The 20,054-nt window shown below is 40.0% G+C and overlaps 1 protein-coding gene across 1 annotated transcript in view; it reads left to right on the top strand.

The window, feature by feature from the left end:
• LOC109912648 (ATP-binding cassette sub-family C member 8-like) overlaps nt 1–20,054 on the top strand; it is a 152,942-nt gene that overhangs the window by 124,134 nt on the left and 8,754 nt on the right. The window contains exons 23-25 of the mRNA XM_048595667.1: nt 236–439; nt 5,104–5,212; nt 5,337–5,415. Of these exons, the coding sequence (XP_048451624.1) occupies nt 236–439; nt 5,104–5,212; nt 5,337–5,415 (392 nt within the window). The remainder of the gene's footprint in view (nt 1–235; nt 440–5,103; nt 5,213–5,336; nt 5,416–20,054) is intronic.

Raw genomic sequence — 20,054 nt, 5'->3', positions numbered from 1 at the left:
ACAGATGCTGCCAGACCTGCTGAGCTTTTCCAGCAACTTTGTTTTTGGCCTACTCTTATTCCTTGTTTGCGTGTACATCCTCTGATAGTTAGGCAAATGATTTGATTTTTATTTTCATGTTGTTTCAAATAAAACAGGCTTCCATTTCATAAAAATTAATACAGTGAGTAATTATTTTCTGCAACTTAAATTATTTGATCATTCATCGCATTTTTTTAAATATATTTTTCTTCAGGCTCAAATCTTACCAACTGGCCACAATCTGGAGCAATAGAGTTTAATGAGGTCAGTGTACGATATGATGAGAAACTTGATCCTGTCCTCCACAAATTGACACTAAAAATAAACCCTGGAACCAAAGTTGGGATCTGTGGACGAACAGGAAGTGGGAAGTCAAGCCTGGTATTAACCCTTCTGAGAATTGTTGACAACTTTGAAGGTATGTGTTTCTTCAGTAAAAATATTTTGCATTGATAGATTTGTGTAGAGCACTTTTAATGGATAGAAAAGATATTTGCTAACAATTGTAGTGTGAAAATATGACCTTCAAATGCAGTCTTCCAACATGGCAGAAATCCCTACCCCCACTTGACACTTCTGAACCATAGGGCTTGCGCTTTCATGAAGCTTCACCTTCAGATTGCCTCTGGATATTGAATCAGCCAGTGGCTCTGGGGAAAGGAAGCAGTAAAAGATTGTATCAGGGAGTGGGGAGAGGCCACAACTAGGAGGTTGGGGAGCACGGGAAGTGCCAATCAGGAAACTGTTAAAATGGATTTTAAATCACTCAACAAGATTACAGGTTCCAATAATTTATTGATTCTAAAGCAAAATCATGTTAAACAGGGTGGTGGAACAAGTATAAACAGAAAACTTGGAATGCTAATTAATAACTCAAATCAGGATGATTTGTGTACAAATGTTGTGCTGAAAAGTACAATGCTTCAACTCAACCTGCAGTTCTCATCATTATTAATTGAGAAAGCCATCCAAATGCTCAAGGCTTAGAAGGCAGGAACAGCAAAGCTGATTCTGCGTATTTAATGGAAAAAATATGACGAGCAGGGCATGATAGGTTGAGAGTCTAGTCTTGTAAAGAGATGTCTCAGAGGGAATTTGAGATTTGGAAGATGCTTAGTAAGATAGAGAATTTAACAATGCTTTCAGCTATAAAGTAACAGAACAGAAAGCACTTGTTCAAGTCTGTTGTGAAATTTGGGCAAGATGTTGGCAAATGTTTAGTCATATAGGAAATGATCAACCAGTGCCTGAAAAGTGATTGATATCATCTAAGGAACAATTTAAACACTATAAGGAAACTAAAGTGGGAGTTTTAGGAAGTAAAACTGAAATGGACTGGTGAACATTGGCTTCAGGAGTTAACATCCGAAGTGAATTCCAAAAAGCAACATAAAGGGAGTTAGATGCTAAAAACATCCTGTAACAGGCATGTCAAAGGTTTCAAAAAGTTAGAAACTCAATCCAAATTTAGCTTTTGCTTATCACATATTCAGTTACTCTGCTTTCTCTATTTAAATAACATTGAGCTCCTCTATTCTTCCTGCCAAAGTGCATGACCTCCCATTTTCCTTCATTATAGTCCAAATGCTAATTTTTTGCCCAATCACATAACCTGTCTACACCCCCTGTGCAGACTCTGTGTCATTCTCACCTCTTGTTTCCGCACCTATTTTTGTGTCATCCACAAACCTGGCTATAGTTATTTACTTTGAATCCAAGTCATTAATATATACTGTAAATAAATATAACCCCAGCACTGATTCTTGTGGCATACCGTTAGTTACAAGGTGCCATCCTGAAAATGCTGTCCTTAACCCAACTCTGCCTTCCATTAATTAGCCAATTCTCCATTCTCCAGCCATGATAATATACTTCCTGCAATAGGATGGGCTCTTACCTTATTAATTAATCGTGGAATCTTATCAAACACATTGAAAATCCAGATAGATTGCATCCCCTGCCCAACTGATAATCAAACTTTATCCCACCACAATGCTAGATTGTGCAATGATTGATTATGGTGCAGGCTAAATGTCCTATAGATGTCTTGAAAATTTCATGGCATTTCTCATGGTTAAATTGTAGAACTAACCAGTAGTTATCATGGATCTGCTACAAATTATAGTTCAGTGTACTTTCTCCAAGCATTCCGGTGCACCCAGCATACATGGTGTTCTGAATTTGAGTTGTAATAGCCTCAATTCATTAACTCTGTTTCTCTCCACTAATGCTGCCAGACCTACTGAGTTTATCTAGCATTTTATGTATTTGTTTACAAAAGACTAGCGGCATGGATGGAAATAAAAGAAGGGGATATGAAGCACATTGGATCACGACAGAAAAAATTGCATTTATGTGCAACCTTTAATATAGATTAATGCCTCAAAGTATTGCACAGAAACATAGTTAAAAGAGGCTACTAATCAAAAGAAAGCAAGCTTAATACAGGTAACCAACACGTGATCAAAGTGGTGATCAAGTTTTAAAGTAGGTCTGAAGGGAAAAGAAGGACATAGAGAGACAGGGTACTTAGATTATAATTCCAGAGCATGGGCCCAGGTTGCTCAAACATGGCTACCAAAAAAAGAGAGAATGTTTTATGTGATGTAAACTGTGACATACAATAAATTATCTCAAAGATATATATATATAGCAAAAACAGAAATTGCTGGAAAAGCTCAGCAGGTCTGGCAGCTTCTGTGAAGATCAGAGTTAACGTTTCAGGTCCAGTGACCCTTCCTCAGAACTGAGGAAGTGACTTTTCTTCACAGATGCTGCCAGACCTGCTGAGCTTTTCCAGCAACTTCTGTTTTTGTTCCTGGTTTACAGCATCTGCAGTTCTTTTGGTTTTCAAAGATGTGAAAGTTTGGGATTCTGTTCTGTTTTGTTTTCATTTAGTAACCTGTGGGATTTCTGTATGTCTTAATTTACTAATAAACTTGTAAGTATTTCTGTAGCCATGGTGATTTATTTTAAACAGTTTTCTGAGGCCTATTTTTTGTATGAATTATGCATCGCTAATGGATTTCATTGTTTATTTTTTTGCAATCCAATATGGTAAATAATGGGGCCTGAACAATAAAATAAAACCCTGAAGAGGTTACTTAAAGCTGAGTGTATTTTATTGTGAGACTACTTAGATCATACTTTGTTTTTGGTTTTAACAATCAAGCCAGGTCTGGGATCTGATTCGTCCAGTAATAACATTAGCTGGGATTATAACCATTGAATGGGAGGCTAGTCAGAAGAATGGAGAGTTCACGAGAGTACTTTGGCAAAAATTTATAAAGGTAGAATAAAGATAGGGCATGTAGGCATTTAAATATTAGAATATGCATTTTAACTTTGACTCCCAGTTCTTCAGCACCTCAGTGTGTAGGTCAGTGAGGAATGAAATGATGGGGAAGCAGCACCAGGTTGAAACAGGATATGGGAGTACAGTTTTAGAGAGCATGCATTGTGAAGATGATTCACAGGCCATTAGAATAGACAATACCCAAGAGTTCTTGGATGAAGAATTCAATATAAGATGTACTGAAGTAGGGTCAGAGGAGAAATGACCTGTAAGGCAACTGACTTACTAACATGACCCCTGAGGTTCAGTGGCCAAATACAGATTCTGTTCTGGAGAAGGTACCATGGTTTGCTGTAAGTTACTCGAATGAAGGCCCTAATAAAATATGCCTTCACTCTGATAACACCTCTATATATAGTGTCAAAAATAAACTTTCACAAATCACAGCATTATGCCTCCAGTAATTGATAAGTAACATTCCTAAAGAAATTAGAATGTGAATTACTCTTGATGCCTTTATAAGGATTGTATTTTATACCATAATTTGAGGGTTCTACCTGTTACAAAAAGATAGAATTACTGGTGTTGTTATGACCCTGAGTGAGGTTCCCTAACTTATTGTAGTTCCAGATGGGATACACCAAATTGTCAAACTTCTGGATGAGGAGGGATGATCTGTTCCCTACTTCATTTATGCACCCACCTGGTTGGTTGCAACAAGGTTAAATGAAGAAAGATCCCTTCCCCTTTACCCCAGATCAATTGAATTTATGTTTTAAAGCAAGTCAATTTAACCAGGCTTTCATGATTTAGCAAAATAATTAGATTATTTCCTCCTAAATGCGTGAAGATTTAATGCAGCATAAATAAAGATTAAAAATGAGGCAAGTGCAAAATACTTAAAAACAGAATTGGTCTCTGACTCCATGAAGCGTAGACAATAGGATATTGCGGCCATTACATTGGGTGCTACTAGTAGCACTGATGTCGTTCGGTTAATTTCAAGAGGCTTGGCCTTGCACATCAGCTGAAAGGCCTTTGTCCCATTTCATTTTAACTGCTGTTTCACATGCTTCCAGTGAAGAGACAGGATACCAACCTTTCTGTTTACTTACAGTGCAGGGATGACTAGGGATTTTGTCAACTGTGACTCATAGCAGACTACTTCACCAACTAGCACACAGTTGAAACTAGCCTTTGACCCCTGTTGCAGTGGGGTTTTAGGTAGTCAGCCCCTCAATATCTCTGTAACCACAGTAGATGACAGCTCGCGTTATTTTGACTTGCCATTTTCTTTTTGAAGAGTAATTCTTTGAAGTTCCCTTGACATCTTTAGCTGTGGCTTCAAGTTTCCTCTCCTGACAGCCGTTGAATTTACACTCAAGCAGTAATAAAAACTGCTGGAGTTGGGATGGATCCTGCAAAAGAAGGCAGCTCCAGAAAATCATGGCAAGGTAAATGTTTGTCTGATCTGGGTTGGAAATAAAGATTCCAACCTAGACAGGAAGATTCCACAACTATATAGATTGTGCGTAGCATTGATTTCCACTTCTTCACTATGAACTGGGATGATAACATTTATTTATGTCTCAAGGTTTGTGATTTCATGCAGTTTGAGACAGACTTGCTCAAATGTCTAAATAAGCGATATATATTTTGCATTTATGCAGGTCTCTGCCTTGGTAATATTGCTTGTAGTAGGTTACTTTTCTTGACACCCTAGTGTCAAATGTTTGTCTAGATTCTGTTTGTTCATTTAAGAATTCTGAAAGTCATTTTCATTGCAGGCTGTATAAAGGTTGATGGATTAGATATTTCTTCAGTCACATTGGACCATTTGAGGCAATCAATCTCAATAATTCCCCAGGATCCAATTCTGTTCAATGGCACTATCAGGTAAATCATGGATAGCAGTAACAAAGTTATCATAAGGAACACAAAAAAAGTCGTAAAATTACAAATTATTATTGAATTTTAGTCAACTTGATGAAAAGCACCTAAAGTACTAATTTACGTCTAGATTTAATCTGGATCCAGACTCGGTTCACAGCGATGATGAATTGTGGGAAGCTTTGGAAGTTGCACAGTTGAAACCTATGGTAAGTGAATGGATTGTCTGCTGCTGTAAGCCAAATATGTTTGCAAATTCTCTCTTTGTTGTTCTTCATTTAGTTTAGTTAAAAGTGTGCAAAGTGTTTTAAAAAGATGAAAATAAATAAGATCTGTTCATTTTATGAATTGCTGGATAAAAGATTGTTTTTGTACAGTTCAGGTCACCACACTACCAAAAGGATGAGGATGCTTTAGAGAGTGTACAGAAAAGGCTAACCAGAATGTTGCATGGTTTGGAGGCTATGAGGAAAGATTGGACAATCTTTGATTGGTTTGTTTTCACATGAACATCAGATGCTGAAGGACAACCAGATATAATTTTGTAAACTTCTGAGCCAGGAGGCATAAGTTTAAGTTAAAAGGGGGATAGTTTAAAGCAGGTGTGAGGGGCAAGTTTTTTTACCCAGAGGGTGGCAAGTGCCTGGAATGTGCTCCCAGAGGAGGTGATAGAAGCAAATGCAATAGCAACATTTAAGAGACATCTTGATAGATACATGAGTAGGCCTTGTATTGCTGTAGCCACTGAAAAATTATTTTTGTAGTTCCATAGATTTCAATTTTTTAGGATTCTTTGATTTTACACTAAACAAATATTATCTTGATGTCAAAAGCATTCACTCTAGAATTCAGCTTTTTGATACACATTTGGGCAAATGAGCCCTGGAGTGGCTTTGCCCTGGGAGAATACAAACGGAATACCATTATTGGTGAGTTTGTGCTACATGCTAGCACTATTGACTAACCTTTCCTTCATTTTGCTGATGATTGAAAGAAGATTTGTACAAGGACCATTAGACAGGTTGCATTTTTCCTCCTCATTTTGGATAAAATTTAATCTGTAAACTTTCTGCATTATCAGATACATGGCAATCAGAATGGATAGATGTGCAGTTAATTCTACAGTGGAGGTCTTACGCACTGCCTCTCTCCTGTTTCTTGGCCCTATACATAATCATTACTTTGTACAGTGAACTCAGTAGTTTCTTCATGTTGTATTGAGTGAATTGCACTGTTCTCTTCACAGTGAAAACTATCTATTAATACTATTTTGGTAAATAACCTTGATCTTGATAATCTGCTACGCTCATTCCCTCATCTTTTCACTGCTGATTTTTCTGTCTGGGTGCTTATTCAATTTCTGTTTGAGGTCATACAGGAATCAGCCTCCACCACATGTTCAGGCAATGCATTCCAGATTCTAATTACTTGCTGACTATAATTAATTCTTCAATTATTATTAATTTTTTCTAGCAGTTATAAATAGGCACCTCTGGTTCTCAATTGTTGCATCAATGGGAACAATTTCTCCCTATCTACTGTCAAAAACCCTCATAATTGTAAATGCATTTATCAAATCTCCACGCAATTTTCTCTTTTCTAAGGAAAATATGCCCAAACGTAAAATGAAATCTGTCATACCTTCAGAGATTCTCAAGAATCTTTTTGGCAATCTTCAAAAGCTGTCAAGACCTTCCTAAAATGCAGAGTCTAGATTTGCACACAATACTGTCGTTTAACATGAACTTGTGTTCTATAAACAGTTCTTCAAAAGCTGCTTGGCCTGCTGTGTTCATCCAGCCCTGCACCTTGTTGTCTCGGATTCTCCAGCATCTGCAGTTCCTACTATCTCTTGTCTTCAAAACCATCTTGCTTTTATACTTTTTACCTCCAAACAGCCTAGAATTCCATATGCCTTTTTAACCACGCTCTCAAACTGTCCTGTTACCACTAGTAATTACTGCACATCGATCCTCAAGTCTTTCCTTGTTAACCTGCTCCAGACCTTGGCCAAAGTGACCATCAATAGGCAGTTGAGGAGGCCATGCCTGCCTGTCTTCCAAGGGTGCATTTGCACCTAGGTGTCACCGGGAAGGAACCATAGTCTCTACCTTTGTACGCTCGAGACTTTCCACTGCAGGATCTAGCATGCATTATCAGCTCGAGTAATGTTACTTCATTTTGATAACTTTCCTTAAAAGTTTGCTTCTGTTACGGTTTCCTTTATGGGATTGTTAGGTAAGTTAGTTAATTTGTTTATTTGATTGTTGTTTACTTAAAAGATTATGTCTCTCTGATCCTGCACCCACTTTAGAATGTATTCTACATTATTTCCTCTCCTTCGTACCAAAGTATATCATTTCACACTTCTTTGCAATAAAGTTTATCTGCCATGTGCCCACCTATTCTATCAGCCTGTCTATGCTCTCTTAAATTTATCTCTTCCCTTCACAATACTTCCAAGTATTATCATCTGGTTGTAAAGGATGGATTAGAAGCTGGGAGTAATGTGTCAGACAATCTGGAGTCTGTGTATCTGCCCAGCTTGTTTGGAATGAAGAGGTCCTGGATGCCTCCTTCCTTCCTTCCTCTTCATCTTTGTGATATAGCCCGTACGTGTATGGTGGCAGGACTACACCTTAGGGTAACCAACCTGCCAGGCTTGGTCTGGATTCTCCAGGAGTTGAGGCTCATCCTCCAGGACATCAGTGTATGCGATCCTGGAGAACAATTACAGGAATTTTAAAAGTATTGCTTTTAATTTGCAATTTTCTTTAAATGTTTGTCAAGTGTAAAAATATTGAAAAATAGGAAAAAGTGGCTTCTTGCCTGACAGGCAAGCATTATGCATTTAGTTAATGAGCATTTTTGCTTTCCAATTGTCATAGGTGGCAGTGCATCTAAAAAGATGGACATATTTGCTACTAATGGCTGAAGCCTGGGGGCAAGTCTTCTGATAAAACATCCAGGAATAATTTTAAGCACAGTTGGCAATTCTATAGCATCCTTGTGATGTGTGAGTGGGGGCTGCAATAGATTACCACAGTCTTGGGAACATACTCTGAGAGAAATGGAGAGGTCCACTTGAGCAGTCTAGCTAACACAGTTGTTGCTTCGGGGCATCAGTGGTTTGCTTCATGGCTCTTGTTGCAAAAACATTGTCCTTGCCTGGTCAGGTAGCAGGTGGGAGTCACGAGTCAGGGGTAGAAGGGATACTTCTCAGCATCCGAAAGCCAGCCTCTGATTTGTCATGGTGGACCAAAGATAACCAGAAGGCTTGGCTAACAATTTTACAGTTTCAGCCTTCCATTATTTGTTTAACAACTAAATTATGCCTTTGCTTTCACAATGTCACTATTTTTAAAATGCTGACATTCTATGTCATTTAATGAGCTACATCAAATTATCCTCTCATTTTTAACTATATACATATATAGAAAAGTTGTGTCTCTCCCAATAGCCACAGAATATTAAATATTTGACATAATTTTCAGAATTTTACAGTGTTACCCTCAAAACCTCCCAAACAAGATGGGAGCCCAGCAGTTATCACTAACCTCTAATGTGTTATCAGACTTCTAATTTCAATTTTAACTTCCCCTCCTCCAGTGATCGAAAATGCCCTCAACCGCATCTCTTGCATTTCCTGCACTTCTGCCCTCACACCCCCTCCCTCCAATAAAAATAAAGACAGAATCCCCCTTGTCCCCACATATCATCCCACCAGCCTCTGCATCCAACGTATCATTCTCTGCCACTTCCGCCACCTACAATCCAACCCCAAAACCAAAGAGATATTTCCCTTCCTACCCTTTTCTGCCTTCCGTAGGGACCGCGCTCTCCGTGACTCCCTCGTCCGCTCCACGCTCCCCACTAACCCCACCACCCCCGGTACCTTTCCCTGCAACCACAGGAAGTGCTGCAGTTGCCCCTACGCCTTCCCACTCACCCCCATTCAAGGCACAAAACAAACCTTCCATATCAGACAGGGGTTCACTTGTACATCCGTCAATTTGGTCTACAGTATCTGCTGCTCCCGATGTGGCCTCGGTGAGACCAAGCGTAGACTCGGAGACCGTTTCTTAGAACATCTGTGCTCTGTACGTGACCAATGACAACACCTTCCGGTTGCCAACCATTTTAACTCTTCCTCCCTCTCCCTTGGTGACATGTCTATCCTGGGCCTCCTCCAGTTCCACAATGACGCGACATGCAAACTGGAGGAGGAACACCTCATATTCGACTTTTGGAGCCTACAGCCCAATGGCCTAACCATGGAATTCACAAGTTTTAAAATCTCCCCAACCCCCGGCCTCATCCCATATCCAACCCTCCCTCTCATCCCCGCCTCTTTGACCTGACACAACCTGTCCATCTTCTCTCCCACCTATCCGCCCCACCCATCCCACTGACCAATCCCCACTGCCTACATGCATTCACCTATCACCATTCCACCTACCTTCCCCAGCCCCACCCCTCCTCTCTATTTATTTTCCAACTGCCTTCCTCCTCCCCATTTGTGAAGAAGGGTCCCGCCCTGAAACGTCAACTTTCCTGCTCCTCTGATGCTGCCTGGCCTGCTGTGTTCCTCCAACTCCGTACTGTGTCGTCTCTGACTCCAGCATCTGCAGTTCTTGCTATCTCAATGTAATTTTGACATTATTTTCCAAAGTTCTCTATATGATCAATGAACTTCAGTCAGTCATAGAAGCAGTTGTGAACAATGCATTGCCAAATACATTTTATTTTCATATCTGGATTTTGAACTATTTTTGATGATCTTGTGAAATATATTTTTGGAAAAGATCAAGATTACAACAATATAGCTATATTTAGCAACTCTTGAAATGCTGTCCTAGGTATCTGTCCAGTCTGCACACAATCAGTTTAAGCATTTCTGAATAACTTCAAAATTAGTGGTGGTGTAAGCCTCTGGAATCCTGCTAACGGCTAGATTATAATTGCCTGATCTTTTATTAAATTTAAAGTTTCATCAACTGTAAGGAAGCAACATTTATTGACCATTTTTAGGCTCTATTCAGGCATGAAAGTTACAAAAAGCATAAATCATTCTGAAGTACTTTATCATGCTCTTTAACATGGAATCTAAAATATTTATTTTAAACTACAAACTACTTCCTGCACTTAAAAAAAAAAGCAAAGTTTCTCCTTGACAGGTCCTGGAGGAAGTTGTTCGCAAATTGGTCACATTAATCTCTAAGACTGCATTTGTCACATTTTCACATATATTTTCACATTTGTCATGTATATAAAGAATGTAGGTTTTACTTCCAACACGTTTGTTGTAGAGTGAGGGGCATACATGTAGAGACAAAGCAAGACCCTAGAGCAATAGTCAGCAGTTTTCAAATGAGTTCAGATGAAAATTTATGGTTTATATATACACGGAGTGTTTCAGTAAGGGTTTTACACACTGTCTAGCCAACTGTAAAGTTTTGTAACCATGAAAAAGTAAATCCAGAAATTTATTTGTTCATGAATTTGTAGGCGTTTCTGGATAGGCTGGAATTTATTGCGCACTCTCAAATATCCTTCAGAAGACAATAGTGAATTGCTGATATTGCCACACATCTGTTGCTCCTCTTCTAGGTTTATCTTTAGAAGATACTGTTGAAAGAGCCTTGGTGGTATGCACAGTTAAACTTGTAAATGATGCACACACTGCACAACTATGTCTTGGTGATAAAATTATAGAATCCCTACAGTGTGGAAACAGGGCATTTGGACCACTGAGTCCATGCAATTTGGACATGCTTTACGGAGTCAGGAGGTGAGTTACCTACCATAAAAAGTCTTGCCACTGTCCTACACTTTGATAGCCCCCAGGATGTTGATAGCAAGGATTCAGCATTGGTAATGCCATTGAATGTCACGGGACGATGGTTAGATTCTGTCTTGCTGGAGATGGTCATTGTCTGGTATATGTATGATGCAAATGTTGTGAGCCATTTATCAACCCAAACCAAGCCTGCATGTTGTTCTGGTTTTGCTGCTTATGGACACTGACTGTTTCATTATCTAAAGATGTGAACAATATCAAGCATTGTGTAATTTTCAGCAAACATCTCCACTTCTGATCTTATGATGCGTGGAAGGTCATTGAAGCAGCTGAAGGCGGTTGGGCCAAGGACCTTAGTCCCTGAGGAACTCCTGCAGTGATATTACATACTGACCACAAGCAATCATAATTATCTACCTTTGTGTAGGCATCACTCAACTTGATTCCTATTGACTCTTGTCTGCTAGGGCTCCCTGATGCCACACTTGGGCAAATATTGTCTTGATGTCAAGGATATTTTAACCTCATTTAACCAGGTGTAGATGCCAGTATTGAAACTACACTTTAGTAGCTTTTGCTAGGGAATTTTTCATTGCTCTTGTCAGATTATTTTAGGGGCCCACAGCCTTTGCCATATCTAGTACCTTTTTGGTATCATGGTGAGTGAATAGATTTGATTGAAGACAGGCACCTGTTATGCTGGGGACCTCAGGAGAGAGTGGATCACCCATATTGCCCTTTGGCAGAAGATGGTTGCAAATATCACTGGGCAAATAAACTAGAGGTTCAGTGTATTCAATACTGGCATCTACACCTGGTTAAATGAGGTTAAAATATCCTTGACATCAAGACAATATTTGCCCAAGTGTGGCATCAGGGAGCCCTAGCAGACAAGAGTCAATAGGAATCAAGTTGCCCTTGGGACATGGGTTAAAAGCACACCAGTGCAGCTGTGGGAATTTAAATTCTATTAATAAATCTGGAATCATGAAGCTAGCCTCGTGATGATCACGAAACTGTCATCAATCGTCATAAAAACTCATGTGATTCACTAATGTCCTTCAGGAAAGGAATCTGCTATCTTTACATAGTCTGGCCTACATGTGACTCCAAAGCAACCAGCAACATGATTAACTTCTAACTATGATGTGGAGGTGCTGGTTTTGGACTGGGATGGACAAAGTCAAGGGGTACGACACCAGGTTTTAGTCCAATGGGTTTATTTGAAATCACAAACTTTCAGAGCAGTGCTCCTTCCTCCTACCCTCTGAAATGGCCTAATAAGCAACTCAGTTTAGAGGCAGCCATACAGTCATAGAGATATATAGCACAGAAACAGACACCTCTGTCCAATTTGTCCATGCCAACCAGATATTCCGCATAAGAGATTATTGTGCATAGGATTGGGGAAAGTGTATTGAGATGGATAGAGAACTGGTTGGCACAGAGGAAACAAAGAGTAGAAAGTAATGGTTCTTTTCAAATTGGCAGGCAGTAACTAGTGTGATGCCACAGGGATCGTTGCTGGGACTTCAGCTATTCACAATATATATTAATGATTTGGATGAGGGAACAAAATGTAACATCTCAAAGGTTGCAGATACTACGAAGTTGGGTGGGTCTGGAGTCACATGTAGGCCAGACCAGGTAAGGAAGGCAGTTTCCTTCCCTAAAGGACATTTGTGAACCAGATGGGTTTTTCCAACAATCAACAATGGATTCATGATCATCATTAGACTCTTAATTCCAGACATTTATTAGATTCAAATTCCACTATCTGCCATGGTGGGATTCGAAACCAGGTCCCCAGAACTTTATCTGAGTCCCTGGATTAACAGCCCAGCGATAATACCACTAGGCCATCGCCTCCCCAAGTGAAATGTGAGGTTATTCACTTTGCAAGCAAAAACAAGAAGGTAGATTACTATCTGAATGACTGTAAATTGGGAGAAGGGGTTGTGCAGCAGGACCTGGGTGTCCTTGTGCACCAGTTGCTAAAGGTAAGCAAGCTGATGCAGCAGGCCGTAAAGAAGGCAAATGGTATGTTGGCCTTCATTGCGAGAGGTTTTGAGTATAAGAGCAAGGTTGTGTTGTTGCAGTTAAAAAGAGTCTTGGTAGGACCACCCCTGGAATATTGTGTGCAGTTTTGATCTCCTTTTCTGAGGAAGGATGCTCTTGCTCTCGAGGGCGTACAGCAAAGGTTTACCAGGTTGATTCCAGGGACGGTGAGTCTGATGTATGAGGAGAGATTGCCTAGGTTGGGATTGTTTTTGCTGGAGTTCAAATGAATGAGGGAGGAACTCATAGAGACTTATAAAATTCCTAAAGGACTGGAGAGGGTAGATGCAGGGAGGATGTTCCTGATAGTGGGTGCGACCAGAACTAGGGGTCACAGTATGAAGATTCGGGGTAGACCATTTAGGACGGAGATGAGGACATTGGACAAACAGGAAGGAAATTAACCACATGAACATCAATTGGCAACAAAAAGATACGACCAATACTCATTCATCTCCATCCACATGGATAAGGAGAACCACCAATTTGATTAGGACAACACCAGGATCCTGGGACAGGCAAAGCAGAGACAAGCACGGGAATTCCTAGAAGCCTGGTATTCCACTAAGAAAACCATCAATAAACACATAGAGCTAGACACCATATACATTCCATTACGAAGGAAACTGGAAGTGAGGTAATCCAACTCAAAAGTTTAAATACCAGGCGGGAAAACACAACAGCGCTTCATCGGAGGCTGCACTGATGATGTTACCCAGCAGGGTAATGAAACATCTGTGCAACAACAAACCAGCTCGGCGAGCCAACCAACCACAATATCCACATCCCGAGCTACAAATCTACTTTAAAACCTTAAAAAGATTTTACGAATGGATACCAAGCAGGTCAAAATGCCTTCCCATACTGTCATCTGCAGACTGCTTAGCTTTAGCAATTTTATTTGGGCAGACAGTTTGTCCAGACAGACAGAACTGTTTCTTCTCTCCAAAACATTTGACACCGTATTGTGACTTGTGCAATGCTTTCTTGAGTTGTCTGAAACTCACCAGGATCAACAAGGGAAGAAAACAACAGAGATGGCTCAGTGAAACTGACAGGCTGGAAAGCCTTTAAATGCTAAATCAAGACAGTTGCATCCCTGCCTATGTGAAAGGTTTCTGCCAACAGGACTTGTTCTGAGAGTACACTTCCTCCGCTTCAGGGATATTGCCAATATTTTGGAGGTCATTTTTACTATCTTGGACATCTTTGGTTTCAACCTTCACTGCAGTATGAAAGAGCTTAAGCAGATTTTTACCTTTGACGAACACCAGCAATTGTTTTTTCTCGACTGCCTGCTGCTCCAAAGGACAGATGGGATGGACACAGAGCTCCATCTCCAAATAGACAATAATCCTAACATGGAATCTGCTTTCTCAACATGACTGAGCAACTGTGCCTCAGGACACTCAAACCTTCAAAGCTGTATAGGTATACAGGTAACCTCAATCAAGGCATCCTTACATGTGAGCCGTTAGGTATATATTGCTAGTGGCTGTCATGCTCAGGTTGAATTCCTTTGCCCCCGATTAGTCCAAAAGGATCTGCTGATGAGAATTCCCAGAATTTTGCAATCTGGTACACACAAATTTGTATCTTCCGGGTAACCGATTCCATGTTTTCCATACCTTTACGTCACTTTGCTGTTTGAAGCCAGTGAAATTGAGAGAGCTCTTGAATTTGCTTTAGTGACTGGATTTCCACAGGGGTACAGGGAGTCATTGATTGCCATGTTTGTGAAGCTACTCGTCTATCTGCCAGAGAGCCCTGCAACAGACTCGTACAGCTACGGTTCAGATAATTGGAATGTGTGAAGCCATATGGCATAACAATGCAAACCTAATCTCACCTTCCACCTAACCCTCTAACCAAAATCCAACACAAATCATTTCACCATTCAGTAAATCTTCTTCATTCACACCCACTGCTCATCCTCTATTCTGGGCACGCCATTTTCATCAAAACTGGTAGCTATTTGACAGATAAGAGATGACAATAGAGACTTAAAATGAAGTTAATGTTTCAATATCATTTTCAAAGATATTACAACAGTGACTTTATTATAAGGCCCCATTTATTATAAATGTTGCCACTAGGTACACAAACTGCTTGGCAATGGAATGACAGCTGCCTGGAACAAAGATGTCATTTCCATATAATCATAGTGCAGGGTGGAGTCAAGTGCCTGAACATTTGTTCACTGAAATCAACAGATCTTTCAACTCCTGCTGGGATGATCCTTTAAAAACATGTCAATACGAAATTCTGAACTTTGAAAGGAGTTCTTAGAAGGTTAAAGGCGATAATGCCCTGATTTCGCTGAGACTCCTTCCCTGTGTTGCAGTTGCTGTAAATACTGATTGTAAACGGACCAGCTTCACACGGCTGTTTGTGAGTGTGAGTGATCTATCAAATTAATGAGTTTCTGCTGTCTGTGTATTTAGCAAAGTATTTCCTGACCTGTATCACCCAATCAGTCTGAAAGTGTAATCTGATCTCCAGAAGGGAAAAAATTGTCTGTAAATCTTGGGAATCACCATAAAACTTAAAGAACTTCCAATAAAAAACCTTGGGGGAAAGTATGTGCTGCTGGTTATGAGAAGCTGTTATTTTAACAGTGGAAAGCTTGTCACAGCAAACAATGACAGAGTTTAAATGACAGTCCATGGCATCAGCAGATGTGCAAGTGCTCCTGGCAAAGAAAGTTGTATCGCAGTGGAGCGATGTCACCAGCCCAGTCTGCATAGGCACATGGACCGATGTCCATCTTTTTGTTCGGACCAATTATTTTGTTGTTATAAGCACCCAAGTGAGTACCCTATGATTAAAAAAAAAAAAAATTCCTTATCAGGTCAAGCAGCATCTGTGGGACAAAACAGATGTAAGTTCATCAACCTGAAACATTGATCCCTTTTCTCTCCACATATGTTGCCAAAAATGGCTGAGTATCTGCAAATTCTGAGGTATTTTGCTTCCGTACAAGTGAATACCTTTGTGGAACCAAAATCTTTCTTTTCATATTAATTCTACATCAAGCTAGATCTGTGGTTATAACAGAACTGTATGACAGTCTGCTTGTTTAACTACTCTGATGGCTGAAGTGCTCATGGCTGACCTCCTCTGACTTCGGGGGGTCATCAGAGGCGTGGCCCACATGCACCTGCTCAAGAACAGACTTGATCATTGGGAAGGATGCAGCATGTGGGGATCTAACTGTAAATGGGGATGGGTACATAGAAGTAGGATCACACTGAGCAGAATACCAACCTCCATATCCATTCATTATTCTTGCGGAAAGTCCATTAGGGAGCATTTTGCTGCACTGAACTGACAAGATGAAGCTTTTTTCCATTCTGTTTAGAATGAAAGTAAATGTGCAGATCATTAGCTAGGGCCATCAACTACTCTGTTGCCTGCTGTTGTACATGATTCTGAAAGGGTATTGCTAAAGAGTGCCATAGGCACAACCATTATGCTTGTGTCCCATGGATTCATGGGCAGAACCGCTTAGAGGCCTGACATCTAGTCCTCCTCAGAGTCTATGCAACAATGTCAATTATATCAATATAACTTGCAACTAGTTGCTATTTGCAAGGAACTATATCTTATAAGAATAGATTTTTCTAGTTGGTCCAGGAAGCTGTTTCACCAATAATGCCACACCTGATGGCGAATTAGAGAGTTCAATCCAATAAACATGTTGAAGTGAAAAGTTTACTTGTTTTACAAGACTGACAGCAATAGCTGTCAGGGAAAGGCAATGACATAGTGGTATTATCACTAGACTATTAATCCAGAGACCCAAAAAAAATATTCTGGCGAGCAAGGTTCGAATCCTACCATGGCAGAAGGTGACACCAGACCCAGAGCAATGTGGCTAACTCTCAATTGCGATTCAGGATGGATGATAAATGCTGGCCTAGCCAGTGACACCCGTAATCCTGTGAATGAATTTTAACAAATATAAATTTAAAAAAGAAGAGCAAAGCCCCTTAGAGAATGAGACTGAGGAAATAATAATGGGAACCAGGAAATGACAGAGTTGAAAAATTCTTTGCATCAGCCTTCACAGTAGAAGACACTAATAGCATTGCAAAATTATTCAAGGGGCAAAATGAGAAGAGGAAATAGTTACAATAACTATCATTAGAGAAAAAGGGCTAGGGAAACTAATGGAGCTAAAGAACAGTAAGCCCCTTTAGATCTGATGGGATGCATCCCAGAATATTAAAGGAAATAGCTTCAGAGATAATGGGTGCACTGGTGGTAATCTTCTAAGAATCCTTAGGTTCTAGAAAAGCCCTGGCAGATTGGAAAACTACCAGCATAATACCTTTTTATTTATAAAGGGAAGGGGACAAAGAAAAGAAACTGTAGGCCAATTAACTTAATGTCCATCATTCAAAAAAAATTACAGTCTATTATAAAGTGAAGCAATATAGTAGAGCATTTAGAAATACATGATATGATTAAACAGAGTCACTGTGGCTTCACAATGGGATAAGGAGGTAACAAGCAGGATAGATAAAAGGGGAAGCAATGGATGTAATATATTTGGATGTTCAGAAAGCTTTTGATAAGGTGCAACATATTTAGGGTACTTAATGAAATAAGAGCCCATGATGTTGAAGATAGTACATTAGCTTGTACAGAAGATTGGAAGTCAGAGAGCTGGGATTAGGGAGCCATTTTCAGGATGGGTTTCATATGCTGTTTTCAGTTTTTGCACATATGTCAGAATAATCCAGATTATTTTGTTATTTCCTCTGCAGAACTGCCTCTTGCTGATTTTCCCTGACAAAGTAGCAACAGTTGTAAACTTGCTTTGTGGGGAAATGGGTCAAAGCCACCATCCTACAAGTTTTGTCTTTTGAAAAGAAGATTTTGTCACATGTTATGCATACACAGAGCTTCAGTAAATATTCATCTTTCACCTTTTATTTACTTTAAACAAAATAATATATGCACATAAATGCAAATACACTTGCCTTGAAATTGAGAAATTAATTAAACTGCGTTCCACAAAATGTGGTATCATACTTAATAGACTACAGGTATGGATACAAAAACAATTGACTTAAAAGACCTGCTTTATGAGAAAATGTAACAAAACAAAATTTTTCTTATTATTTTGTCACTGTGGGTATCAGCACTTGTTGTTCATCCCTAATCGCCCTTGAACCAAGTGCCTTGATCAACCGTTGCAGATGGCAATTAAGAGTATTGCATGAAGTTAGGCTGACCAGAATCAGATGTTTTTCTTTCACAACAATAGATAGCTTTGTGGTCACCATTACTAATGATGAGCTTTCTGTTCTATATTTATTAATTAAATATAAACTCCATCAGCTGCCTGCTGGGATTTGAACCCATCTGAACCAGCATTAGCCTGGGCTCTGGACAATTATTAATTGTGACATCGCCACTACCCCTCCATCTCCCCTTAGACAACATGTTCATTAGACTAGCATTATTATTACAAGGGATACATTCAGCCTTTATTATGTTCACTGCATAGCAAATAACTGGTAAAGCAGTCTTACATTGACATCAGTGCAATTTTTGTCTGCCTAGAGCATGGTTGTGACGTAAACATCAGAGGTTTTATTTTTAATTAATTTACGGGATGAGGGCAGTGTTGGCCAGGCAGCATTTATTGCCCATCCAGAGGGCAGTTGAGTCAACCATATTGCTATACATCCGGAGTCATGTCGACCAGATCAGGTAAGGATGGCAGTTTCCTGCCCTAAGGACATTCGTGAACCAGATGGGTTTTTTCCAACAATCAGCAGTGGATTCATGGTCATCATTAGACTCTTAATTCTGCATTTCTTTTATTGAATTCAAATTCCACCATTTGCTATGGTCCAATCCATTGTATCATGGTTTTCAGGATAAAATAAGTACAATAAATAAATGAAGGATAGGTCATGTTTAACTAATTTGGTGGAATTCTTTGAGGACATTACTTGCATGGTGGACAATGGGGAACCTATGGATGTGGTGTATCTGGATTTCCAGAAGGCATTTCACAAGATGCCACACCAAAGGCTGCTACATAAGATAAAGTTGCACGGTATTACAGGTAATGTATTGGCATGGATAGAGGATTGGTTGACCAGTAGAAAGCAAACAGTAGGGGTAAATGGGTGTTTTTCTAGTTGGTGGTCAGTGGCTAGTGGTGTGCCTCAGGGATCAGTGTTGGGCCTCAATTGTTTACAATTTACATAGATGATTTGGAGTTGGGGACTAAGTGTCGTGTCAAAATTTGCAGATGACACTAAGATGAGTGGTAGAGCAAAGTGTGCAGAAGACACTGAAAGTCTGCAGAGGGGTATAGATAGTCTAAGTGAGTGGGCAAAGGTCTGGCAGATGGAGTACAATGTTGATAAGTGTGAGGTCATCCATTTTGGTAGGAATAACAGCAAAATGGACTATGTTTTAAATGGTAAAAAATTGCAGCACGCTGCTGTGCAAAGGGACTTGGGTGTCCTTGTGCATGAATCGCTGAAGGTGGGATTGCAGGTGCAGCAGGTGATTAAAAAGGCAAATGGAATTTTGTCTGCCATTGCTAGAGGGATGGAGTTTAAAAACAGGGAGGCTATGCTGCAGCTGTATAGGGTCCTGATGAGGCCACACCTGGAGTACTGTGTGCAGTTTTGGTCTCCTTACTTGAGAAGAGATATACTAGCAGTGGAAGGGGTGCAGAGGAGATTCACTCGGTTGATTCCAGAGTTGAGAGGGTTGGATTATGAGGAGAAACTGAGTAGACTGAGATTATACTCATTGGAATTCAGAAGAATGAGGGGAGATCTTATAGAAACATATAAGATTATGAAGGGAATAGATAAGGTGGAGGCAGGGAGGTTGTTTCCGTTAGCAGGTGAAACTAGGACTAGAGGGCATAGCCTCAAAATAAAGGGAAGCAGATGTAGGACTGAGGTCAGGAGGAACTTCTTCACCCCAAAGGGTTGTGAATCTGTGGAATTC

This window comes from Rhincodon typus, chromosome 4, assembly GCF_021869965.1.
Source record: "Rhincodon typus isolate 14 chromosome 4, sRhiTyp1.1, whole genome shotgun sequence".
Taxonomy (NCBI): Eukaryota; Metazoa; Chordata; class Chondrichthyes; order Orectolobiformes; family Rhincodontidae; genus Rhincodon; species Rhincodon typus.
The sequence above is the reverse complement of the archived record's forward strand: the minus strand, read 5'-3'. Positions and strand labels throughout refer to the sequence as shown.